This window comes from Nomascus leucogenys, chromosome 6 (assembly GCF_006542625.1).
Source record: "Nomascus leucogenys isolate Asia chromosome 6, Asia_NLE_v1, whole genome shotgun sequence".
Classification (NCBI taxonomy): Eukaryota; Metazoa; Chordata; class Mammalia; order Primates; family Hylobatidae; genus Nomascus; species Nomascus leucogenys.
Window position 1 is genome coordinate 76,552,555 of NC_044386.1, and position 27,779 is coordinate 76,580,333.

Genomic DNA, 27,779 nt, shown 5'->3' on the forward strand with positions numbered 1-27,779 from the left:
GCTCAGGAGTACAAGACCAGCCTGGGCAACACGGCAAAACCCCATCTCTATCAAAAATACAAAAAATTAGCCAGGGGTGGTGGCGTGCCTGTACTCTCAGCTACTTGGGAGGCTGAGGTGGGAGAATTACTTGAGACCAGGAGGTAGAGGCTGCAGTGAGTTGAGATCACTCCACTGTACTCCAGCTTGGGCAACAGAGCAAGACCCTGTCAAAAAAAATTTTAATTTAAATTTAAAAAATTAAAATAATATAAAAAATAAAATTAAAAAGTGAGCCGAAAGCATTCAGGGCCTCTGAAGTTTAATGAGTGAATGGAAAGGTTTGACTCTTCTACTCATTCAGTCAGAGGAGGGCAGTGAACATGTGCACCGGGGTTCAGTCCAAACCCTACCACAGTGCACACGATAAGAGGCTAACAGTGGCCAGAACTCACAGCCCTATGTGGGCCATGCTCCAGGAGTTACAGACTATCTTTAGGCACTCAAGAGAATACGACATTTGACATGTGTCTTAAAGTGTTTCAGAAAACAGAAACAGAGAAGATGAATTAAGAAGCTATTACTGGCCGGGCGCGGTGGCTGACTCCTGTAATCCCAGCATTTTGGGAGGCCAAAGCAGACGGATCATGAGGTCAGGGGATCAAGACCATCCTGGCTAACACGGCAAAACCCCATCTCTACTAAAAATACAAAAAATTAGCCGGGTGTGGTGGCACGTGCCCATAGTCACAGCTACTCAGGAGGCTGAGGCAAGAGAATTGCTTGAACCCGGGAGGCGGACGTTGCAGTGAGCGGAGATCACACCACTGCACTCCAGCCTGGGTGACAGAGCAGGACTGCATCTCAAACAAACAGACAAAAAAGGCTACTACCAGGGGTCCAAAAAGAAAGGATGACAGTCAAAGTCAAGACAGGGAAGTACAGTCTTTAAGATTATTTCAGGGAGGGCACGGTGGCTCACACCTGTAATCCCAGCACTTTGGGAGGCCAAGGCAGGCAGACTGCTTGAGCCCAGGAGTTCAAGACCAGCCGGAGCAACATGGTAAAACCCGTTCTCTACAAAAAATACAAAAATTAACCAGGCGTGGTGGTGTGCACCTGTAGTCCCACTACTCCGGGGACTCAGGTGGGAGGATCACCTGAGCCTGGGGAGGTTAAGGCTGCAGTGAGCCGTGATGGTGCCACTGCATTCCAGCCTGGGCAACAGAGTGAGACCTTGACTTAAAAAAAAAAAAAAAAGAAAAAGAAACTATTTCAAATCACATAAGTTAAATCAAATGTGAAAGGGAAAATAAGGGAGGGAACAGAAGAGGAATGAGAATTAGCTCCGTTTTAACCACTAAGATTTGCACTAACTACTGAACATAAACATGGAGCTCCTCCCCACTCCACCAACCCTCAGTAAATACAGATCCAGATCTTAGCAGAGTGTTCAGGGCTAGAGACTCAAATCTGGGAGTAGTCAACAAATGGACTGTAGATGATGTCCTGGAGAAGATGCCAACACCCCAGCAGAGAAGGGAGACCCCTGCCCAGCCCTGAAAGCACTCTGAGATCGCCCCAGACTGGCTGGGCTCCACACATTAGTGTTCTGCGGTACAGCCTAGATTGAGAAACACTGGTGTTACAGAGGTACCATTTAAAAAAAAAAAGCCAAAAGATGAAACATTTAAAGACTAAGCCAAGGAGGAAGCCCAGTTTACATGGAAACAAGAATAATTACCACCACCTTTCGATTATTATGTGGGTAGCATTGGGAAGGAAGAGGATAGGCCAGACCTTGTCCTTCTGAGTGACAAGGAATTCTTTTTTGGAAGGTGGAGACTGGACTCCTGGCGGAACATGCACTGTGGAAGCCTCCTAGGAACTGATGACCCAAATAAATGGTAAGCACCATTCAAAAAACAATTTGGGCACCTTAAAGGTGGAACATTACTAAGGCAATAAAGCAAGCCTCACTGGAGGAGGTCTCCAAAGAGTTAGACTGTGAACAAGCAAAAGTGAAGCCCAGGAGAAGAGCTCTCCAGATCACAGACAGTACAGGATCCTGACTGAGGAAGCAGCAGCCTGGGAACAACTGGAAGACAGCCATGGCACTGATAAGAACAGGGACTACAGGCAGGGCATGGTGGCTCACGCCGTAATCCCAGAGCTTTGAGAGGCCAAGGCAGAAGAACTGCTTGAGTCCAAGAGTTCAATATCAGCCTGGGCAACATGGTAAGACCGTGTCTCTACAGAAATGTAAAAATTAGCCAAGTGCATGGCACGCGCCTGTAATCCCAGCTACTCAGGAGGCTACAGCAGGAGGGTCACCTGCGCCCAGGAGTTTGAGGTTTCAGTGAGCTCTGATCACAACACAGCACTCCAACCTGGGTGACAGAGACTCTATTCATAATAAAAAAAAAAAAGAATGGGACTTTCCATTTGTAAAGTGAGAGTATTTATTTCTACAGCTGTCTCCAATTAGCTTTTTATTAGTAGCTGACTTACCTAAACGTGCCCAGTAGGTTTTCAACTTTTGACTTTTTTGGTTCAGATCCCAGATGCTTCTAATTAGGTTATTTGGGCTGAGAACTCTTTTCCAATCTCACATTCCTATCTTACACCTCTGAAATGACATGGCAAGTAAAGGCACTTTCATCGTCAAAAGACCCCAGCAAAAGAGGCAGTAACAGGCTCACTTTTTGTAAGTTAGTAAACTGAAGCTCAAAGGTTCAATTACTTCACCAAAGGCCACACAACACCGAGGCTGTGAGAGGTGGGATTTGGGAAGAGGCCCAACTCCAAGGCTTATTCGCTTCCCACCAACACCATAACATGCACCCACACCTGCAGCAAGGCAGCCAGAGCAAGCCTTCATGCTCCCATACGTAGGCCACCAATACTTTAATACCAATCAGGACTAGGCAAGCAAACCGTTAAGGCATTTTTTTTTTTTTTTTTTTTTTTTTTGAGATGGAGCCTCGCTCTGTCGCCCAGGCTGGAGTGCAGTGGCGCCTCTGGACCACTGCAGCCTGCCTCCCGGTCCCCCCTCCTGCCTCGCCCCCGAGTAGCTGGACTACAGGCATCTGCCACCACGCCCAGCTATTTTTTTGTTTTTTAGTAGAGACGGCGTTTCACCATGTTAGCCAGGACGTCTCGATCTCCTGACCTCGTGACCACCTCCTCGCCTCCAAAGTGCTGGATACAGCGTGAGCCACCGCACCAGCCGTAAGCATTATTAAAATGAGAAATATAAATACAAAAAAAAAAAAAATAAAAAAAAATATTAATGAATAGGTTAGAAAATGTTTCTTTTTCATGTCCTTACAATTTGACAGAAAAGTAATCTTCAAAAAATTGCAGATGAGTAAAGGTATATGGCTTTTTTTCTTAAACCTACAGAAAAATACTAAACACCTACTGGACGTAGGACAACATATGAAAAAATGTTAAGACAGGTTCCTAGAACAATTAGAAAGGTCAGACAGGAACATTAAGTACGTCGATTTGAAGCCATCCTAGAAGCAGCAAGGGAGTGAGGTCTTCCTAAAGCCTAAGACCCAGGAGAGGAAGAAAGAGGCCCAGAGAACCTAAGCAAGCAGGGATGAGGCTGAGAAGCAAAACAGAGCTTCTGAGAGACTCCCAGGGCCCTCATACAGGAGAAAGAGGCCTGGCAGACCCCATTCTCTGAGCTGGAACCTCAAAGGGCCACACACCAGAAATACAGGTGAGTTAGAAGTAGACCAGCCTTCACAGAAAACCAGCCCAGTTCCACATTCTCTCAATTTCCAATGGGACTGCAGTGACCTAGGATTGCCTAGAACATCCTCTCTGGAAGAAGATATTGTTATCCAGAGCCCCGATTTATTGCTACAATATTGCATATACAATATCTGGAAGTCAAGCAAAAATAATAATGACAAAGATACAAGACCGCATCATTGAAAAATGAAAAAAAAAAAATAGAAGTCAATAGAATAGACCAAGAGTGGATCCTGAAAACAGAAATATAAAGACTTTTATCATGAAAGAAGAGCCTGAGGAATGAACTGAAGTGTTGACACTCTGCTGAGCAGATGCCAGCTCCGGGCAATGGGGTGAGGGAAGTGGGAAAGCGAGACAAGGAGATCAATAAAGCAACAGTATGTGGTATATGACTTCACAGTCAGCTAAGCGTGACTTTAGCCTACTCTGCCTATGTAGGAGCCATTCTTATTTCCTTTAATTTCCTAAAAAAAGAAAAATATATATTAAAAAAGAGTGATTTTATCTTTTTCAATGGTTGAAACATAATCAAAAGAATCGTATGTCAGCCAAGCACGGTGGCTCACACCTGTAATCTCAGACTTTGGGAGGCCAAGGCGGGCGGATCATGAGGTCAGGAGTTCAAGATCAGCCTGGCCAACATGGTGAAACCCCGTCTCTACTAAAAACACAAAAAAAAAAAATTAGCCAGGTATGGTGGTACTTGCCTGTAATCCCAGCTACTCCGGAGTCTGAGGCAGGAGAATTGCTTAAACCCAGGAGGTGGAGGTTGCAGTGAGCCAAGATCGTGCCACTGCACTCCAGCCTGGGCAACAGAGCAAGACTCCCTCTCAGAAAAAAAAAAAAAAAAAATCATATGTCAACACATGAAAATTATATGACATTCAAATTCTGGTATCCACAGTTTTCCTGGAATATAGCCACACACGTTTGGCGGCTGCTCTCACAGGACAATGGCCAAGGTGAGTTGTTATAAAAGAGCACGTACGGCCCACATAAACATTTACTATCTGGTGCTTTACAGAAAAAATGTGCTGACCCCTATGTTAGTGCCACCTCTTCTCAATGAGCTGCAAATACAACCAATTGTTCAGCCAGCACATTCATTAGGCATATGTGGCTTTTCCAGAAGGTTTGCAAGAAGAAACTATACCATAAAATAGTCCAAGGAGGAAAGAAAAAAAGGGAGGAATAAAAACATTGAGTTCCCTCATCTCTCCTTGTAAAGTGGTGAACGTTCATACCACAGGGAATTCACACCCACACTCGCCACACCTTCCAGGCTGTGTCACTGGCTCCTTGGTAGGCAGTCAGGAAGCCATACTCCGACTCTCTTGTGTGACATCACAGCGGAGACTGGAGCCAAAGGGCAGCTCACAGGCATGAGTCAACCAAGAGGGACACAGAGAGGCGGCTAAGGAATCTATGGGGTCGGACAAGGTTTATAAACACACTTTTAAAATAACTACCTTTAATATAGTCAAGCAATTAAAATATCCTATTAACAGCTGGGCACGGTTCACGCTTGTAATTCCAGCACTTTGGGAGGCCGAGGCAGGTGGATCACGAGGTCAGGAGTTCAAGACCAGCCTGGCCAATCTGGTGAAACCCCATCTCTACTAAAAATACAAAAATTAGCCACGTGTGGTGGCGGGCATCTGCAGTCCCAGCTACTCGGGAGGCTGAGGCAGGAGAATCACTTGAACCCAGCAGGTGGAGGTTGCAGTGAGCCGAGATTGTGCCACTGCACTCCAGCCTGAGTGACAGAGCGAGACTCCCTGTCAAAAAAAAAAAAAAAAAGATCATATTAACAATTTTAACACAGAAGTTGAAACTAGAAAAAAGTACCTAAAGTGACAGTTAAAGAAACTGTCAAGCATTTCAAACTAAACATTTTAAAAGGATGTGTTTAATTTATATTTATACCTCAATAAAGTTGATATTTTTAAAAAATGGAAATTCTGGAATAGAAAAATATAATAGTAAAATTTAAAACTCAATGGATTTGATTAAAAACAGATTGGGAAGGCCTGTGCTTCCTCCACCTATAAAGGATTAATTCTGTAGAAATTGCTTCCTTGCTATAATCAACTAGAAAACCGGACAGAATATACCAAAAAGCTGTTACCAAAAACTGGACAACAGACAGCCCAGAGCTGGGAAACACAGAGAAGGGAAACACTGCCCAGAAGCAGCTTTCAGGCTGCAGCACAGGAAAGGGGAACCCAAATAAAGCCCAAAGAACTTGCTGAGCTCAGGAGACAGATCAGCCATACGTAGGCCAAATGACAAGAATACAACAAGCTCCAGAGATGAGTTGAGGGGCCCCTTGAGCATCTGTCTGAGTACTGCTCTAAGCACAGGTTAAGAAAACTACAGAATACTGGGGAAAGCAGCACTAGAAAGTAACAAGCAGCATCGCCATGATGCATAGTCTGGTAAAAGCCTGTGTTTCCACAAACAAGGACAGAAAGATCTTCTCATACACCAAGCATCAGATGGAGTCCTGAGAAGAGTATTGCCTTCACAGTATGGATAAATGAGCCCAAGAGTAAAGGCTGTATGGATCAGCCCTAACAAACCTCAGAATCAAGCTTTGAAAAGATCAAACTGACCCCATGTAACTTACATGTGTGGCAGAACAAAACTAAGGGCTCTTTAAAAAAATAAAACAAAATCCTGCACAGAACATAAAATTACTGTCTAGCATTCAATCAAAAATTAGCAGGCATACAACCATCCCCCCATAACTAGGGCAATCAATCAATACAAATGACAGAATCAATCAACAGAGATGGATCTAGAAGTGATCAGAGATTACAGAATTCAGACAAGGACATTAAAAGCTCTCTTACAGAAATGCTCCCTATGCTAATAGAAGGAAAGCAAGAATGTTATAAGGAGTGAAACAGAAGATATAAAAAGGACTCAAATGGAATCTCTAGAAGTGAAAATACAAAAGTGAAAATTGTGATGGATGAGATTAACAGAAGAAACACTGCATAACAGTTACAACCATAATCTACAATGTCTAAGCACATAGCTATGCCATGCTCTCTCCCTTAACACTCATGCAGTCTAGGTTTAACAGATAACTGTTTCATGCCCATCATCAGTTGCAGGTTGATCTACAGTCATCCAGTTGTCCAAAGATCTTTCCTAAGGAAGGGCTCATGAGAACAATACTTCCTAAGTTACAGCTCATTGAGAAGTTTGTGTGTTTTTCATCTGAAAAGTCGGTTTTGCTGGAACAAAAAATGCTTTACTCACATTTTCTTTTCTTGAGTACCTTAAACAGGTTACTCAATTTCTTCCTCATAAAGAATTGTCATCTGCTGGGCTCACTGGCTCACTGCTGTAATCCCAGCACTCTGGGAGGCCAAGGTGGGTGGACTGCCTGAGCTCAGGAGTTCAAGACCAGCCTGGGCAACATGGTGAAACCCTGTCTCTACTAAAAATATAAAAAATTAGCAGGTGTGGTGGTGCACGCCCGTAATTCCAGCCACTCAGGAGGCTGAGGCAGGAGAATGGCTTGAACCTGGGAGGTGAAGGTTGCAGTAAGCTGAGATAGTGCCACTGTACTCCAACCTGGGCAACAGAGTGAGACTTTGTCTCAAAAAAAAAATAAAAATAAAAATAAGGAATTGTCATCAAAGTCCTATGGCTAAACCCTTTCCCTTTTTTTTTTTTTTTTTTATAACTAGTATTACTAGCCTTTTCCGAGAACCAAAGTTAAAAGTTAGTTCTTTAAAACACCAGGCCAGGCACAGTGGCTCACACATGTAATCACAGCACTTTGGGAGGCCAAGGCAGGAGGATCACTTGAATGCAGGAGTTCTAGACCAGCCTGGACAACAAAGCAAGACCCTGTCTCTACAAAAAACTTTTTTTTTGCTGCAAAATGCTCTCAATTAACCTGACAAAATGTCATATACAGGGTTACTACATCTTTTTTATCATGGAATTTTGAAAACAAAAATTGTTCTATTGAGGCAGCAGTATTTGGGTATTAGAGATAAAGAGCACCCTTAGAATCTAGTTCTAAAAACATCAATGAAGATACCTATATTTACAAATTCTTCTATTTCTACATGTCATCTATCAACTGGATTATGAACCTGAAAGCCTGAGAATAGAATTTATCAAGATATTCATGTTTATACTTTTTTTATCTAATGATCTTTTTTTTTTTTGAGACGGATTCTTGCTCTCTCACCAGGCTGGAGTGCAATGGCACGATCTCAGCTCACTACAACCTCCGCCTCCTGGGTTCAAGCGATTCTCCTGCCTCAGCCTCCTGAGTAGCGGGGACTACAGGCACCTGCCACCACGCCCAGCTAATTTTTCTATTTTTAGTAGAGATGGGGTTTCACCATGTTGGCCAGGATGACCTCAATCTCCTGACCTCATGATCCACCCACCTCAGCCTACCAAACTGCTAGGATTACAGGCTGAGCCACCGCACCTGGCCATCTACTGATAGTTCTAAGCATGAAGTGACAATTTTTTTTTTTTTGAGACGGAATCTTGCTGTGTTGGCCAGGCTGCAGTGCAATAGCATAATCTCAGCTCACTGCAACCTCCACCTCCTAGGTTCAAGCAGTTCTCCTGCCTCAACCTCCCAAGTAGCTGGGATTACAAGCAGACACCACCATGCCTGGCTGTTTTGTATTTTTAGTAGAGACAGGGTTTCACCATGTGGGCCAGCCTGGTTTTGAATTCCTGACCTCAAGTGATCCACCTGCCTCGGCCTCCCCAAGTGCCGTGATTACAAGTGTGAGCCACCACGCCCAGCCAAAGTGACAATATTTATATACAATACGTTTAACTCTAAAAGCTCACATATATGCTTAGTCATTTTTAATTGATGATTAGATGAAGAGACAAATAAATGGTCCCAGTTTAGCTACTGATATACTCAACAAACCTTGACGGACCTCAAGGCATTATGCTGAGTAAGGAAAATCATTTCTGAAGGTCACATATCACTTGGTAATCTCACAGTAACAAAATTATAGAGATGGAGAACAGATTAGTGGTTGGCAGGAGTTACAGATGGTGGCACAAGAGAGGCAGGAAAGAGATCTTTGTAGTGATGAAACAGTTCTGCGTAGGAATTGTAGTAGTAGTTATATTTATAGACACGTGATAGAATGGCACAGAACTATGCACACACATTGTACCAACTTCAATTTCTGGGTTTTTACACTGTATTATAGTTACATAAAATGTAACCACTGGGGCAGTATGCGCAAATATACAATGACCTCTCTAGTTTCTTTACAACTTCCTGAGAGTCTATTATTATTTCAAAATAAAAAGTTTTTTAAAAAATTGCTTCATGCATATCTAATTTCATGTGCCACTTAAAAAAGAACCCAAAAATAGAAACTGCAGGAAATTCATCTGAGTGCAGCTTATGCAAGAAGGGGCAGGATAACTCCATTCTGGACCTATGCTCAAAGACATGCCCCTTTACCTTACAACAAAACTGGCAAACAGGCATGTGTTTTAAGAATACAAAGCTTTTAAGGTATCATGTACTGTTTTTTATGGTTCCTTTGCTTAACTGACTTTTTGGTTTGCTAAAAAACTACCAATCACATCAGATTAGTACTTTTACTGTAAAAATAAAAAGTGATGTGACTGACACCTCTTAGCTCTGTAATGTATTACTCTTCACGAGAGCAGTGAAGGAAAACATGGTGATTCAATAACTCCACACACCAAGCAGAAAAGAGTGTTGAACAGGCTGGGCACGGTGGCTCACACCTATAATCCCAGCACTTTGGGAGGCTGAGGCGGGTAGATCACTTGAGGTCAGGAGTTCAAAGCCAGCCTGGCCCACATGGTGAAACCCTGTCTGTACTAAAAATACAAAACAGCCAGGCGTGATGGTGTGCGCTTGTAATCCCAGCTACTCGGGAGGCTGAGGCAGGAGAATGGCGTGAACCCAGGAGGCACAGCTTGCAGTGAGCCAAGATGGCACCACTGCACTCCAGCCTGGGAGACACAGTGAGACTCCGTCTCAAAAAAAAAAAAAAAAAAAGTGTTGAACAATTAAACTGTTTATATGTAATAACCAGATATATATGCCTGGCATAAAAAGAGCGCCACGTTAGAGGTTGCTAGATGTAGGGTCCTAGGCCTGACGTATCCAAATAATGTCTATGATCAAGAAGTCGATGATAAGTGCTCTCTATAACACACAAGCATTAAAAGTTTTCACACTCCAAAAACTCTTCTTTTCTAAAGTTACTAAAACTTTTAAAGGCATTTCAAACAAAAATAGCTATGGAAAACAGATCTGTTAAATCCTATGGCTGAGAAACATCTTCCTATCCCATATATTACTCATTACCCAGGTGTCAATTCTGCTCCCAATACAAAATTCTCAAGTAGTGGAGCGCTTCCCACTCCAGCTGGGAGAGCCATCCTCAACAAGATAAGGGTAAAACCTGTGAGCACAAGGCTTCCATCTGCAATTCCTGTCTGCAGGGAAGCTCCCCAAAGAGGGAACCCATGTCTTATTCCTTAGGGTAAAACAACACCATTCATTCCTTGCATTTAACAAGCAATGCTGGTGGAACATAAAACAAAGGTTAGCAATCACTTTTTTCATGCTACTTAGACCTGTAACACATTTTTCCTCTAGTGCACACTATCCAAAACCTAGTCATTTCCCTTACTCCTAGGAGGAATTTAGATAACTTTTTTTTCGGCCAGGTGCAGCGGCTCACGCCTGTAATCCCAGCAATTTGGGAGGCTGAGGCAGGCAGATCGCTTTGAGGTCAGGAGACCAGCCGGGCCAACATGGTGAAACCCCGTCTCTACTAAAAATACAAAAATTAGTCGGGCATGCATGGTGGCACACACTTATAATCCCAGCTACTCGAAGGCTGAGGTGGGAGAATCACTTGAATTCGGGAGGCGGAAGTTGCAGTGAGCAAAGATTGCGCCACTGCACGCCAGCCTGGGCGACACAGCAAGACTGCGTCTCAAAAAAGAAAAAAAAGACTTTCTAATCATATTGGAAATGTGTAACAAGGGCCAAGTACTGTGTATTAAACTTAATAAATCAAAACAACAGGCCCTCTAAGACATAAATGGTGCTTCACTGTATGTTTATCTGCCTAACCTATCATAGGAACCCAATTCAGCATTAAACTGGTTTTAGATCAAGACACTGGAACTCATGTTTACTAGTTATTAAATTACGATTATTAAGAAGAAAACTTCATTACGTAAAGTCCTTTACTCCAAAAAGTTTCTCAAAATACATAACCACTAATATAAAAATTATTAAAACAACTTTGCCTGAATCTCAGGATTTCAGAAATATGAAAGTACTCATCTCTCACCTCTCCCATCCACTTAAAATGACAAAAACAGCCCATTATAGCTAAATCAAAGGAAATGTTTAAAGAGAAACAAACCCAAAGAGTAACTACACCAATTCTTGACCCAATTCTCTATGCTCTGTCTAATGTAACATTACACTATGAATAACAATCCCATCATCCACAACAGCTTTTTTTTTTTTTTTTTGAAGCAGTTTTGCTCTCATTGCCCAGGCTGGAGTGCAATGTCGTGATCTTGACCCACTGCAACCTCTGCCTCCCGGGTTCAAGCAATTCTCCTGCCTCAGCCTCCCAAGTAGCTGGGATTACAAGCATACACCACCACGCCTGACTAATTTTGTATTTTTAGTAGAGACGGGGTATCACCATATTGGTCAGGCTGGTCTCCAACTCCTGACCTCAGGGGATACACCCGCCTCGGCCTCCCAAACTGCCGGGATTACAGGCGTGAGCCACTGCGCCTGGCCACACAACACAGTTCTAAACACTGGACCCTCATATCTACCAACACTCAATACCTGTTTAAAAAGAAAAAGAAAAATTAGGAAGGGGCAATAACACTTCAGTGTAAGTATCTATGATCAACTACTGCTTAACAGCCTACAAGACTTTTGATGAACAGTCAAGGCAGATTACTTAATACTTAAAATGGTTAACCTTAGGGAGTAGGAAAATACACAGACACACACAAAATATTTCAAACACTTCTTTTTGCTGCTGATAAGGAGTTCCAAATGTAGTTTTCCCAAGCCATTTCCAAATAAAAGTAGACTGGGTGTAAAGAATTGTCTATCGAAACATTACTGTTATTATTTATTTAATAATGTCCTGACAAGCTTGCAATTACCTCATTAAATCAAAAAATTAGGATCTAAGGCCAACATTGTTTCCTTATATTCTTGACGTGAAAATCTGAGCACTCCTCTTAATAAGGAGTTACAAATACAAACCAAACAGCTCAACTGAACTAACCTTGTCTCTCCAGAAACACAAACACAAGACCTCATACAATGAGTGACTTTCTAGCCGCCATAATTACTGCAACTTACTTCTCCAATTTTCCCCTCCACAGTTAACTAAACAGCTCAAAAACTATCAGTAACAAACAGTCACCATGATATGGTTAGGAGTGTGGCAAATTTCTTAACCAGTAATAATAGGAAAAAAATTTTGCCTATTAATAGACCTCAAGTTTCCTGCACTTGCAAGAAACTAATTAAAAGGCAGCCGTGCACAATCTACAAAAACAGCCATAAAAACTGTTACATTTTAAGTTACAGGAAATAAACCTGCTCCTCTAACTCAGCAAGATACAACTGACCTCCCCTTACATACCCTAAAAAAAGCCTTACACGAGAAATTTAAACACGGAAGCAGAAACACACCAAGAAAAAGACATGTCAAACCCCACCTGTATATCTGTTTTCAACCATTTGGAGTCAAGGCGAGCCTGGGCAGCCAAACAGAAAGATTCAGAGGGCATCTTTTCTCCAGCTTCCTCCCAGGTCTCAGGCCTGCAAGTAAACATACATGTTGAAGACCTAACGCTTTTTAATAGTTTACAAAGACACTCCCGAAAAGTTTAATGCAGAAAAGGAAAAAGAGAGAGAGAGAGAACAGAAACGGGAGAGAGAAGTGAAGGGGAGAAAGTGGGGAGGGGAGTGAAGGGGAAAGAGGGAAGAGATGGAGGGAGAGGGAAGTGGGGAAGGGAAAGCCTCCTTCCAGGGCAGGCAGGGTGTGCCGTGTTTCTGCACCACGCTGACGAGACCTTGAGAATGGACGGTCACAGGAAGCCAAGTCACAATGTCATCCCCCTTCCCTCAAATCCAAAAGGTACACACACAGGACAGGGAGCCCATCGTTTTAACGACAAGTGACAGCAGCATGAATCTGCCGCTTTACCCCACAGCAGGGCGCGTGCGTGAAACAAATTACTCAACACGACGGCCTGCAGAAAAACCCACAGCCACCACCACTTAAGAGATGGAGAGAGGCCCGAGGCTGCGCCGCGGGCGGTCCGCGCAGGCCCCGGTGCGGCCGCCGCGCCCACGCCCGCCTCCCAGGTTCGGCCGCCCGCCAGCCCCGCGCCCACACTGCCCCCGCCACCGCCCGCCCCTGTGCCCCAGGCCAGGACCTGACGCGCAGGGCCCAACCGCCTCGCCCCGCCGGCGTCCGAACACAACCTCCCAGGAGCCGCTGGCTCAGCCGGCTCCCGCGATCACGGCGACTCTCGCGGACCTAGGGGCGGGCCCACGCCGGACTGCCGCCCCCCACGTACGGCCAATCGCAACGAGGCTGCTCCGCGGGCGCAGCCAATGGGGAAGAGGAGCCCTTCGCCGCTCCTCCCGACTCTCCCGCTTCCAGCAATCCCGCTTATCTTCCTACTTGGAGGGCCCTGGCTGCGGCCAAGGCCAACAGCGGGCGCCGGAAGGCGGGATTTCCGCCGCACGCACGCACGCACGCCCGCACGCCCGCACGCGCCCCCGCCGCATTGCTTGGCCCGCAGCGCTCTTAATCACGCGGCGGCGGGTGCTCGCTTTCACATTACCTGGAGCTATCCAGGGCGCGGGTCGAGTGGCGAGACCAGCTCCCCCGGGTATGAGAATGGATCTTTGTGCGGTCGGCTCGCTGGGGCCTAAAGAGCTTCCTCCTGTGTGTCCAGCTGAATGCAGCAAAAGTCTTGGGCAGATTACATGGCTCAGCTGTGGAAGCACAGTGCAGGGAATCAAAGGAAACAGACCTCCAGCGACCACAGAACAAAATTGAAGAAATATAAAACAATATAAGCCGGGCATGGTGGCTCACGTCTGCAATTTTCAGCGCTTTGGGAGCCTGAAGCGGGAGGATCCCTCGAAGCCAGGAGTTGGAGGATCCTATGTTGCCAGAGTGGGCAACATAGCAAGACCCCATCCCTAAAAAATAAAAATAAATAAATTTAACAATTAGCCAGGTGTGGTGGCACACACCTGTGATCCCAGCTGCTCGGGAGGCTGAGTCAGGAGAATCGCCTGAGCCTGGGAGGTCAATGCTACAGTGAGTTGAGATGGTGCCACCGCACTCCAGCCTGGGAGTGAGATCCGGCCTCTAAGAAAGAAAAATACCGGCCGGGCGTGGTGGCTCACACCTGTAATCCCAGCACTTTGGGAGGGCAAGGCAGGTGGATCATTTGAGGTCAGGAGTTCAAAACCAGCCTGGCCAACATGGTGAGACCCCCTTCTCTACTAAAAATACAAAGATTAGCCAGGTGTGGTGGCATGCACCTGTAATCCCAGCTACTCGGGAGGCTGAGGCAGGAGAATCGCTGGAACCCGGGAGGCGGAGGTTGCAGTGAGCCAAGATTGCACCACTGCACTCCAGTCTGGGGGACAGAGGCTGCACCAGTGCAGCGTTGACTTACCGGGTTCAGGTGGTTCTCCACCTCAGCCTTGCCAGTAGCTGGGACTGCAGGCACATGCAACCACGCCTGGCTAATTTTTGTGTTTTTTGTAGACGGGGTTTTGCCATGTTGCCCAGGCTGGTCTCGAACTCCTGGGCCCAAGTGATCCGACCGCCTCAGTCTCCCAAAATGCTGGGATTACAGGTATGAGTCACTGCACTCGGCTAATAGTAATGAACTTTGAACAGAAGGAAAGATATTATTTTCTTGGTTATGTTTTATCTATATTTTCTAATTTTTCTAAACTTGTAAAGATAAAATTCTAAAAACTCAGTAAGACCTCAGAACAAAAAAATTAGAGTATAAATATTTATTTTAGTTAACTTGTACAAATTTGGTTTCTGGAAAAAGAATGGAATAGATTTTCTGAGAAAAAAAACCCACCACTTTGGCCGGGCATGGTGGCTTATGCCTGTAATCCCAGCACTTTGGGAGGCCGAGGCAGTGGATCACCTGAGGTCAGGAGTTCAAGACCAGCCTGACCAACATGAAGAAACCCCCGTCTCTACTAAAAATACAAAAATTAGCCAGGTCTGGTGGCACGCACCTGTAATCCCAGCTACTCAGGAGGCTGAGGCTGGAGAATCGCTTGAACCCAGGAGGCAGAGGTTGCAGTGAGCTGAGATCGCACCATAGCACTCCAGCCTGGGTGAAAAAAGCAAAACTCTGTCTCAAAAAAAAAAAAAAAAAAAAAGAAAAGCAGACTGGCTGAAAGGATTAAAAAACAAAATATGATCCACCAATGTGCTATCTACAAGATAAACATTTTAAATACAGAAACAGATTGAAAGTAAAAGAATACAAAGATACAATTAAAATAGTAACCAAAAAAGAGCTGAAGGGGCTGTACTAATATCAAATGTAATACACTTTAAATTAAAGCAGGGCTGGGCATGGTAGCTCACGCCTGTAATCCCAGCACTTTGGGAGGTGGAGGCAGAGAGATACTTGAGCCCATAAGTTCGAGATCAGCCTGAGCAACATGGCATAATCCCATCTCTACAAAAAACACAAAAATTAGGCGGGCATGGGGGTACCCACCTGTGGTCCCAGCTATTTGGGAGGCTGAGGTGGGAGGGTCACGTGAGCCAGAGAAGTTGAGGCTGCAGTGAGCTAAGTTCGGGCCCCTGCACTCCACCCTCAGCAACAGAGCGAGACCCTGTCTGAAAATAAAAAAAATAAAAAACGGGGTTGAGAGACAAAAAAGGACATCCTTTTTTATTTTATTATTTTTTTTTGAGATGGAGTCTCGCCCTTGTTGCCCAGGCTGGAGTGCAATCGTGCGATCTTGGCTCACTGCAACCTCTGCCTCCTGGGTTCAAGTGATTCTTGTGCCTCAGGCTCCCAAGTAGCTGGCATTACATGTGCCTGCCATCACGCCCGGCTAATTTTTGTATTTTGGTACAGACGGGGTTTCACCATGTCGGCCAGGCTGGTCTCAAACTCCTGACCTCAGGTGATCCACCTGCCTTGGCCTCCCAAAGTGCTGGGATTACAGACGTGGGCCACCGCACCAGCCGAAACCTTCATTTTTAAAAAGGCTGGGTCAGGCATCATGGCTCATGCCTGTAATCCTAGCACTTTGAGAGGCCAACGCAGGCAGATCACCTGACGTCAGGAGTTCGAGACCAGACTGACCAACATGGTGAAACCCCGTCTCTACCAAAAATATAAAAATTAGCCGGGTGTGGTGGCATGCACCTGTAATCCCAGCTACTCAAGAGGCTGAGGCAGGAGAATTGCTTGAATCTGAGAGGCGGAGGTTGCAGTGAGCCGAGATTGTGCTACCACACTGCAGCCAGGGTGACAGAGTGAGACTCCATCTAAAAAAATAAATAAAGGCTGGGTGCCAGATGTGGTGCATAGGCCTAGTTTGTTGACTCCTGTACTTAAGATATAAAACTCTAAAGAACAGCGAGAGGGAGCTTCCCTCTAGAGGCACAGGAGCGGGCAAGTTGGTCCCTGAGCAGTGACTTTATAATAACATGTTACACTGTGTTTTTTGTTTTTGTTTTGTTCTTTGTTTGAGACGGAGTTTCGCTCTTGTTGCCCAGGCTGGAGTACAATGGCACGATCTCAGCTCACAACAACCTCCGCCTCCCAGATTCAAGCGATTCTCCTGCCTCAGCCTCTCAAGTAGCTGGGATTTCAGTCATGCAACACCACGCCCGGCTAATTTTGTACTTTTAGTAGGGACGGGGTTTCTCCATGTTGGTCAGGCTGGTCTCGAACTCCTAACCTCAGGTGATCTGCCCGCCTTGGCCTCCCAAAGTGCTGGGATTACAGGCGTGACCCACCACACCCAGCCTTTTTTTTTTTTTTTTTTTAGACAGAGTCTGACTCTGTCGCCCAGGCTGGAGTGCAGTAGCATGATCTTGGTTCACTGTAACCTCTGCCTCCCAGGTTCAAGTGATTCTCCTGCCTCAGCCTCCCAAGTAGGTGGGATTACAGGCATGCACCACCACATCCGACTAATTTTTGTATTTTTAGTAGAGATGGGGTTTCACCATGTTGGCCAGGCTGGTCTCCAACTTCTGAGATCAAGGAATCCACCAACCTTGGCTTTCCAAAGTGCTGGTATTACAGGCGTGAGCCACTGTATCTGGCCAAGAATTGTTTCTTTTCCTTACCTAGGTAGAGACCTCTGCAGAAATGCTGGGAGATCTTTGGAGAGGGGAGATTTTTCAAATAAAAAATTTAATACTTGGCCGGGTGCGGTGGCTCACCCCTGTAATCCCAGCACTTTGGGAGGCCGAGGCGGACGGATCACGAAGTCAGGAGATCGAGACCATCCTGGCTAACATGGTGAAACCCCATCTCTACTAAAAAAATACAAAAAATTAGCCGGGCATCGTGGCGGGCGCCTGTAGTCCCAGCTACTCGGGAGGCTGAGGCAGGAGAACGGCAGGAACCCAGGAGGTGGAGCTTGCAGTGAGCCGACATCGGGCCACTGCACACCAGCCTGGGTGACACAGCAAGACTCCGTCTCAAAAAAAAAAATTAATACTTTGGGATGCCAAGGCGGGTGGATCACGAGGTCAGGAGTTCAAAAACTGCCTGGCCAAGATGGTGAAACCCTGTCTCTACTAAAAATACAAAAATTAGCCGGGCATGGTGACAGATGTCTGTAATCCCAGCTACTCAGGAGGCTGACGCAGGAGAATCACTTGAATCCAGGTGGCAGAGGTTGCAGTGAGCCCAGATAGCACCACAGGCCGGGCGCGGTGGCTCAAGCCTGTAATCCCAGCACTTTGGGAGGCCAAGGCGGGCGGATCACGAGGTCAGGAGATCGAGACCATACTGGCTAACACGGTGAAACCTCGTCTCTACTAAAAATACAAAAAATTGGCCAGGCGTTGTGGCAGGCGCCTGTAGTCCCAGCTACGCGGGAGGCTGAGGCAGGAGAATGGCGTGAACCCGGGAGGCGGAGCTTGCAGTGAGCCGAGATCGCGCCACTGCACTCCAGCCTGGGGGACGGAGAAAGACTCCGTCTCAAAAAAAAAAAAAGAGAGATAGCACCACTGCACTCCAGCCTGGGCAATAAGAGTCAGACTCTGTCTAAAAAAAAAAAAAAAAAAAAAAAAAAAAAAAATTGATCTAGTTCTAAACCTCATTTTGAATCCACCCACATTACTCTGAAATACATTCATCTTTCCTGTGGCTAAAACCTTAAAGCCTAGCCAGTAACTCCCATTGCACTTAAGGAAATCCAATCCCCTTGCTGTGGCCCCTGAACAGGCTGCTGCTGGCCCACCACCGTGCCTCTAGTTTGTGTAAAATGCATATGTTAATTTATAATAAATCATACAAGGTTTTTTTTAACTCTAAAAGGCTATTATTCACTAGTTGGCTGTGTGAATCAGTATTTCTGGGTGCAGTTAGAAATTATTAGAGTTGATGCCCAAGACTCATCTCCACCAGCACGGGGGAGGCATCTGCTCTTTTTATGGTGGGTGACTCTGGGCCTCCTTCTGCTGGGCTCAGTCCTGAGGTGGGTCTGACTCAGCTCAGAGCTGTGCACTGCAGCCCTCCTCCCCAACTTGCATGAGTGCTCTTTAGGATGGAGCTGAACACCGGCTTCTCAAAACCACTTGGCCCCATCACAGGCACTGAGAACTGATTGCGTCACTCTGGTGGGCTCCCCAGCCCTAGCCAAGAAGGGTTTCTCTAGGGAGCCTGGCCCCCACTCATGAGACCTGGAGCCCCAAAGATCCTGACCAGAGGCCTGCCTCCTCCAAGGAGGGGCCACTCGTCCCCACCAAGCTCCCTTCACAGAGACCCATCCAACAGAGCTGAGGAAAACCATGCCTCATAAATGAATAAATACATAAATAAGGATGCTGTGGACCTGCATCCTTGTAATTCCTGAAAGAGGGCAGAGTGGCTGGCTCACAGAAAGCTCAGTAGGAGATATTGCTCCCTGGCCAGGCTGTGCTCTGTCTCTTTGGAGGGAGCCCTAGGGGACAAGAAAAGCCAGAGGAGACCAGCTCGCCCAGAAGGTGCCTCTCCACCCCTTCCCCGGAGTTTCTGGGACACAAAGCCCACCCGAGGGACACATGCCTCCTTGGGAGTTATACCAGGCCTCCTTCCTGATCTGGCCATGCAGTGGTTTTCAGTGCCAGAAACATGAATAAAATAGGCCCTTTATTGGATGTTCTTCAGGAACATGCACACTTCTTTGGATCTTTCCATTGTTTTATCTCTATTTAAAGTTAAATGCTGTGTTATACTGAGTATTGGTAAAGATGTAGAGCTACAAGAACTGTCAAGCTGGCAGTAGCATAAAGTTGTATAAGCACATTGGAAACCTGTTTGACAGCTTCTACTAAAGCTATATCTATGCCTACCTTCAGAAATTCCATCCTAAGCATGTACACAAGAGAAATGAGTGCATATGTCCACAAAAAGACTTACATAAGAATGTTCATTGCCATTATTATTCATAAGAGCCCCAAATGAAAGCAACCTAAATGTCCATCAACAGGAGAGTGAATAAATGGTGATACAGTCACATCATGGAATACTACACAGCCAAAAAAGAAAAATGAAGTGGTAGGAACATTCAACGACATGGGTGAATAGAGGGAGCCAGGTATGAGAGACAGTGCACTGTACCAGCCCACTTAGATGAAGCACAGGAAGGCAGAACTGATGATGATTGAAGTCAGAAGAGTAGTTTCCTTTGTGGGAAAGTGTAGATCAGGAAGGAGCTTTCCGGGGTACTAGAAATCTGCCGTATCTTGGCTGGGTGCAATGGCTCACGCCTGTAATCCCAGCACTTTGGGAGGCCTAGGCGAGAGGGTCACTTGAGCCCAGGAGTTAGAGACCAGCTTGGGCAACCTAACGATGTCCCATCTCTACAAAAAATTAAAAATTAGCATGGCATGCTGGTGTGCGCCTGTAGTCTCAGCTACTCAGGAGGCTGAGGCAGGAGGATTGCTTAAATTCAAGAGTTTGAGGCTGCAGTGAGCTATGATTGTGCCACTGCACCGCAGCCTGTCACTTCAGTGACTAAGCAAGACCAGTCACAAAAAAAAGAAAGGAAAGGAAAGAAAGAAAGCAAAAGGAAAGAAAGAAAGCAAAAGAAAATAAAAAAAGAAAAGAAAGCCTGAGTGCACCGTTTCACATCTGTAATCTCAGCACTTTTGGATCACTTGAGGCTGGGAGTTTGAGACCAGCCTGGACAACATGGAAAAACCAAAAACACAAAAATTAGCCAGGCATGTTGGTACATGCCTGTAATCCCAGCTACTCAGGAGGCTGAGGCATGAAAATCCCTTGAACTCGGCAGACGGAGGTTGCAGTAAGCTGAGATCGCGTCACTGCACTCCAGCCTCGGTGACAGAGCAAGACTCTGTCTCAAAAAGGAAAAAAAAAGAAATCTGCTATATCTTCACCTAGGTGAGGCTATCACATACGTTGATATATATTGGAATACGTGTGTGTGTGTGTGTCTCAGTGTATATACCAAAATGCACATTAACAAAGATTGCAGCCAGTTGCTGTGGCTCATGCCTCTAATCCAAGCTCTTTGAGAGGCTGAGACGGGTGGATCACGAGGTCAGGAGTTCGAGAACAGCCTGGCCAATATGATGAAAGACTTCTCTACTAAAAATACAAAAATTAGCCAGGCATGGTGGTGCGCTCCTGAAATCCCAGCTACTCAGGAGGTTGAGGCATAGGAATCGCTTGAACCCGGCAGGCTGGGGTGGCAGTGAGCCAAGATCAGGCCACTGCACTCCAGCTTGGGTGACAGAGTAAGACTCTATCTCAAAAAATATATATATATTCCATTAGTAGACATAGAATTATTGAATTATAAAAATCAGCATTTTGGCTGGATGCCATGGCTCATGCCTATAATCCTAGGATGACACTTTGGGAGGCTGAGGAGGGCAGATCACAAGGTCAGGAGATCAAGGCCATCTTTGCCAACATGGTGAAACGCTGTCTCCACTCAAAACACAAAAATTAGCTGGGTGTGGTGGTGCATGACCTTAATCCCAGCTACTCAGGAGGCTGAGACAGGAGAATCAATTGAACCCGGGAGGCAGAGGTTGCAGTGAGCCAAGATCGCGCCACTGCACTCCAGCCTGCCAACAGAGTGAGACTCCATCTCAAAAAAAAAAAAAAAATCACCATTTTGTGGTATTTAATTAATTTATTGAGGCAAAGATGGCAATGGATGAAACTACTGTATTAGATGAGAGGATGATGGGGGATGTTTGCAGTGAAGGAGTTTCTCACCACCTGAATTATTTGAACTTAGTACCACTAAAAGTGGAGCAATCAGGTACAGAGTGCCTCCAGACCTGATGCAATAGAAATCACTGACACCATCTATTTTTTTTTTTTTTGAGACAGAGTCTCACTGTGTCACTGAGGCTGGAGTGCAGTGGCATGTTATTGGCTCACTGCAATCTCAACCTCCCTGGTTTAAGTGCCTCAGGCTTCCGAGCAGCTGTGATTACAGGAATCTGCCACCACACTTGGCTAATTTTTGGATTTTTAGTAGAGAAGGGGTTTCACCATGTTGGCCAGGCTGGTCTCGAACTCCTGACCTCTAGTGATCCACCTGCCTCAGCCTCCCGAAGTTCTGAGATCACAGGGGTGAGCCATCATGCCCAGCTTATTTCATATTTTAAATATTAAAAAGTAGAACCTGGCCAGGTGTGGTGGCTCACACCTGTAGTCCTAGCACTTTGGGAGGCTGAAGTGGGAGGATTGCTTGAGCCTGGGAGTTCAATACCAGCTGGGGCAACAGAACAAGATGCCATAGCGAAAAAAAACAAAAAAGAATTAGGAATTTTGTCTAGGATGCTGTTCAGAAGAGTTAGAATAGCAGGTCTGAGACTACTGTCCTTAGAGAGGGCTGCTTGCAAAGTTGGCATCTGGGAACTTGGGTTTAGAGAGGCCTGTCACCATTCCCTACCTAATAAGAGTGGCTCACTGTGCCTAAACTGTTTGTACAAACAACACAGTTTATGTTACTTTCCTTTATTTTATTTTTTTATTTATTTATTGAGACAGAGTCTCCTTCTGTCACCCAGGCTGGAGTGCAGTGGCTTCAATTCTGCTTACTGCAACCTCTGCCTCCCAGGTTAAAGCGATTCTCCTGCCTCAGCCTCCTGAGTAGCTGGGATTACAGGCATACACCACCACACCCAGCTAATTTTTGTATTTTTAGTATAGATGGGGTTTCACCATGTTGGCTAGGCTGATGGCAAACCCCTGACCTCAAGTGATCCATCAGCCTTGGCTTCCCAAAGCGCTGGGATTACAGTGGTGAACCACTGCGCCTGGCTGCTGCTTTCCTTTGGAATGCTGCTGTCCTTTAGAGTGAGACAAGGGGGCCTTCCTGGTAAACACTGTCTGGGGCGGCCTGGTGGACAAGAAGGCGTTGGCCCAGGCCCTGAAGGAGGGTCGGATCCGCGGCGAGGCCCTAGACGTGCACCAGTCGGAACCCTTTAGCTTTAGCCAGGGCCCCCGAAGGATGCACCCAATCTCTTCTGTACGCCCCACGCTGCGTAGTACAGCGAGCAGGCATCCATGGAGATGCGAGAGGAGACGGCGCGGGGGATCCCCAGAGCCATCACAGGCCGGATCCCAGGCAGCCTGAAAAACTGTGTCGACAAGGACCATCTGACGGCCGCCACCCACTGCGCCAGCGTGGACCCCACCGTCGTGCACCCTGAGCTCAACGGGGCTGCGTACAGGTACCCTCCGGGCGTGGTGGGCGTGGCCCCCACTGGCATCCCAGCTGCTGTGGAAGGTATCGTCCCCAGCGCCGTGTCCCTGTCCCACGGCCTGTCGCCTGTGGCCCACCCGCCCCACAAGGGCTTCTTCTCCTAGCCAAACTGTCAAGCCCAAGGCGGATAGAGACCACGCCAGTGACCAGTTGTAGCCCGGAAGGAGCTCTCCAGCCCCAGCGCCTGGGCGGAGGGCCCGGAAACCCTGGGACCAGAGTGTGTGCAGGAGGCGCCTGTGTGGCGGCCCTGGCACTGCAGAGACTGGTCCGGGCTGTCAGGAGGCGGGAGGGGGCAGCGCTGGGCCTCATGTCGGTTGTCGTGGTCCGTCCTGTGGGGGCTCTGCCCTGTGTCCTTCGCCTTCCTCGTTAAGCAGAAGAAGTCAGTAGTTATTCTCGCATGAACGTTCTTGTCTGTGTACAGTTTTTAGAACATTACAAAGATCTGTTTGCTTAGCTGTCAACAAAAAGAAAACCTGAAGGAGCATTCGGAAGTCAATTTGAGGGTTTTTTTTCGTTTTGGTTTTTTTTGTTTTGTTTTGTTTTTTATGTTGGAACGTGCCTCGGAATGAGGCAGTTGGCAAACTTCTCAGGACAGTGAATAATCCTTCCTGTTTTTCTTTTTATGCCACAGAGTGCATTGTTTTTTCTACCTGCTTGTCTTATTTTCAGAATAATTTAGAAAAACAAAACAAATGCTGTTTTTCCTAATTTTGGCAACAACCCCTTCCGAATGAAGACAGCATCACGAAGCAGCTCCAAGAGGAAAAGTTTGTGTGCTGTTCAGCTTGCCCGCTGCCCATCAACTTCTGTCCTGGGGACACAGAGGGTGGCAGCATCCCTGCCTGCACCAGTGCCATCCTGCTGATGTGGTAGGCTAGCAGTATTTTGGTTAAAATCATGTTTGTGATTGTAACCGTCTGTATGAATTATTTTAAAGAAATAAAAATCCCAGAAAGAGAAAAACAAATAAAAAAAAAAAGACAGACAGACAGTGAGGCTACTGTGCAGAGTGGCCTCAGGCAGTGGCCTCACAGAACTGCCTGCAGCCCTCTTAAGAGCGGCTTGGCCACTGCAAGACAGGACACAGTCAGCTGGGTGGGCTGGGCCCAGGACAAGTTGATGCTGAGACAATGGAACTTGCACTAGAGATCCAGAACCCTTGAAGGAGTGGACATCTCAGCCAACACCAGCGTCGAGGGCTGAGTAGGCACAAGAGAAGACCCCCCGCAGTGTGGTCAGAGTGAGCTGGAGGACCCAAACTCAGGCCCCAACGCCACTCCGCGTCTGCCATCCTCACTCTGGTCTAGATTCATATTGAGCTCCTGGCCTGCAAGGTGTTACTATTTCACGGAGTAGACAGACAAAAGCAGTCCACTGTTGGCTGGGCGTGGTGGCTGAAGCCTGTAATCCCAGCACTTTGGTAGGCCGAGGCAGGCAGATCACCTGAGGTCAGGAGGTCAAGACTAGCCTGTCCAATATGGCAAAATCCTGGTCCTCTAAAAATACAAAAATCAGCTGGGCATGGTGGTGGGTGCCTGTAATCCCAGCTACTCAGGAGGCTGAGGTGGGAGAATCACTTGAGGCTGAGGTGGGAGAATCACTTGAACCTGGGTGGAAGTTGCAGTGAGCCAAGAAGGCGCCACTGTACTCCAGCCTAGGCCACAAGAGCGAGACTCCGTCTCAAGACAAAAAACAGCAACAACAAAAATTCCACTGTCAAGACAGCAGCGTGACCACATGCTACATCTCCTTCTTCTATAGAACATCATTAGACATAGTAAAAAAAAAAAAAACAACAAAAAATGTATTTTGAGACAGAGTTTCATTCTGTCGCCCAGACTGGAGTGCAATGGCGTGATCTCGGCTCACTGCAACCTCCACCTCACAGGTTCAAGTGATTCTCCTGCCTGGGTCGGCCGAGTAGCTAGGATTACAAAAAATACATATATTTTAAAGCAGAGTAACAAATTCATAACTAAGCATGGAGTGAAAAAGGGGACCCCCATGGACTTGAAATGGTAACGTCTTTAAAAAAAAAAAAAACAAAGGAAGTGTGCAAGATGGATGTCTTCCTGTCACTTCGCACAGCCTACTGACATAGCGCCCCAGCCCCAGACCCCAAACTCACTGTCCTGCTCGGCGACCCCCAGAACACACTGAACATTGAGGGCACACCAAGTACTCTCCTATCCTCACCTCGCTCCTGCAGTAAATGGCTAAATGAATAACTCAGAGGAGAAGCCAAAAAGAAAATGCACACAGGGAACAGGAGAGGTGAGCAGAGGCCACAGCCTGGAGGCCTGGGCTGATATGCTCCGAAGAGATGTCTCCAGGGGCTGCCTGCGGGGAGCAGTCTGTCATTCAAAACACACCTAGAGAAGCCTCTCATAGCAGACAAGGGCAGAACCAGAAATTTACACATGTGGGGGAAGTTACACACCACAAATAGACAGTACAATCCGTGGAAGAACCAAGGGAATGGCGATAGCAGAATGTCAGGGAAGGACTTTATAATATGTAGACCTTAGAGAAATAGAGAAGGAACTGAGACAAGAATCAATTTGAATCCTTGGAAATAAAAAATGTCATGACTGAAATTAACAATTCAGCAATTACTGAACTGAGACCTGAACAGAACTTGTAAAGAGTTGTGTGTGTATGCCTGTATGCACATGCTCATGCACACATACAGAATGAAACTTCAGAATATCAAGGTCAAAGAAAAATAGAAAAAAGGTGCTGGGGAGAAAAGATGATGAATGACGCATAAAACAATGAAAGTCAGGCCAGTCTCAGTGGCTTATGCCAGCACTTTGGGAGGCCAACGCAGGTCGATCGCTTGAGCTCAGGAGTTCAAGAACAGCCTTGGCAACATGGCGAGACTTCATCTCTACTAAAAATAATAAAATTAGGCCGGGCATGGTGGCTCACGCCTGTAATCCCAGCACTTCAGGAGGCCAAGGCGGGCGGATCATGAGGTCAGGAGGCTAACACGGTGAAACCCCATCTCTACTAAAAATACAAAAAAAAAAAAAATTAGCTAGGCAGCGTGGCGAGTGCCTGTAGTCCCAGCTACTTGGGAGGCTGAGGCAGGAGACTGGCGTGAACCCAGGAGGTGGTGCTTGCAGTAAGCCGAGATGGTGTCACTGCACTCCAGCCTGGGTGACAGAGCGAGACTCCATCTCAAAAAATACATAAAAATAAAAAATGAAAATAAAATTTAAAAATTAGCCAAATATGGTGGTGTGCACATGTAGCGCCAGGCTGAGGTGGGACAATCGCTTGAGCTCAGGAGTTTGAGGTTGTAGTGAGCTATGATCATGCCACTGTACTCCAGCCTAGGCAACAGAGTGAGACCTTGTTTCAAAAAAGACCCCAAAACCAAACAACAAAATAACAAAAATGAAAATATATCAGATTTCTTTTCATTTCTTAGCTGTATTCTGCATATGAAAGACACACATTAAAATTGCAGGTCCAGGCCAGGCGTGGGGGCTCACGCCTGTAATCCCAGCACTTTGGGACGCTGAGGGAGGTGGATCACCTGATGTCAGGTGTGGGAGACTAGCCTGGCCAACATGGTGAAACCCCGTCTCCACTAAAAATATGAAAATTAGCCGGGCATGGTGGTGGGAGCTTGTAATCCCAGCTACTCAGGAGGCTAAGGCAGGAGAATTGCTTGAACCCGGGAGGCGGAGGTTGCAGTGAGCCAAGATTGCACCACTGCACTCCAGCCTGGGCGACGGAGTGAGACACTGTCTCAATAATAAATAAATAAATAAATAAATAAATAAATAAATAAATAAATAAAATGCAGGTCCAGGCAGCACTCCCAGTGGTCCCACACATCTGTCCCTTGTTTCAACAGTGTTAGGATAGGACAGACCTGAGGACTCCCTCTCTTCCTGCCTCTCCTAACCTCCAATCTCCTCTCCAGTTACAACCTCCAGGACCATCTTCTCAGCCATTTCCTGCCTCCAGGACCAGCCAACACCGTTGTTGTTAGAAATAAGTTTAGCTCCTTATTGCAGACCAACCACGAGCTCCCAGATTCGTCAGAATGATACCACCGAGAAGGAAACTGCGGTCGGCTGCCTGGTCCATGTGCATTGGCAGGTCTCCTGCACTTACCATTGCCTGGGCTTCTATTTCAACCACAATGAGTGGCTCTGGAGGGCTTTGGCTGCTTCTTCCATGAGTTGGTTCAATAGAAGCACAAGGGCACAGTGTGTCTCTTGGAAGTGCACAACCAGCTGCACCATCTTCCAAGGTGCACAGAAGCCATCTCTAGATGAGTGGGGAAAACCATGGATGCCATCAAAGCCACCATCGCCTGGAGAAGAATCTGAACCAGGCCCTTATGGATCTGCATGCCCTGGGATCTGCCCACACAGACCATCATCTCTGTGACTTTCTGGACAGCCATTTCCTAAACGGGAAGATGAATATCATCAAGACGATGGGCAACCACCGCAGTTACCTTTGCTGGCCAGCCAGCCCCCAGGCCCGCCTGCACCAGTCTCTTTTCCAAAAGCCTACCCGCAAGCACAACCAGGGCCTCCAGAGCCCAGCAGCCTTTGACGGGCTCCTCTGCACCTCCTGGTATCAGGGCTTCTGCCTGACCCTCTCCCTCCAGCCAGTAGGCAGCTTTTTGAGCACCCTCCAGCCTTCTTCCAAGCCTTGGACCAAAGGGGAAGAAAGCTTTTTGCAGCAAAAAAAAAAGAAAAAGAGGATATGGAAAAATTGACAGTAACACAACAGAGTGCTCAGAAATAAATCCAACGTATCTGGTCAACTAATTTTCGACAAGGGCATCAAGAGGATGGAGAAAGAATAGTCACTTCTTGGCCAGGTGCAGTGGCTCGTGTCTGCAATCCCAGCAGTTTGGGAGGCCGAGGCAGGTGGATCACCTGAGGTCAGGAGTTCGAGACCAGCCTGGCCAACATGGTAATTACATTTTTTATTTCCAAGAATTCAAATGATTCTT

The 27,779-nt window shown here is 46.5% G+C and overlaps 1 protein-coding gene and 1 pseudogene across 4 annotated transcripts in view; one reads left to right on the top strand and one right to left on the bottom strand.

Annotated features, from left to right (window-relative positions):
- HERC2 (HECT and RLD domain containing E3 ubiquitin protein ligase 2) overlaps nucleotides 1-13,334 on the bottom strand; it is a 213,383-nt gene extending 200,049 nt beyond the window's left edge. For 2 of the 4 annotated variants that reach the window (XM_030814465.1, XM_030814466.1), the window contains exon 1: nucleotides 12,520-13,090. In XM_030814465.1, the coding sequence (XP_030670325.1) occupies nucleotides 12,520-12,636 (117 nt within the window). In that variant the 5' untranslated portion in view covers nucleotides 12,637-13,090. Of the gene's footprint in view, nucleotides 1-12,519; nucleotides 13,091-13,242 lie in introns of those variants that run through there. The other 2 variants (XM_030814467.1, XM_030814468.1) reach the window with 2 other exon arrangements.
- A 9,132-nt stretch (nucleotides 13,335-22,466) lies between these two features.
- On the top strand, nucleotides 22,467-22,900 carry LOC115835392 (annotated as a pseudogene).
- Nucleotides 22,901-27,779: the final 4,879 nt, after the last annotated feature.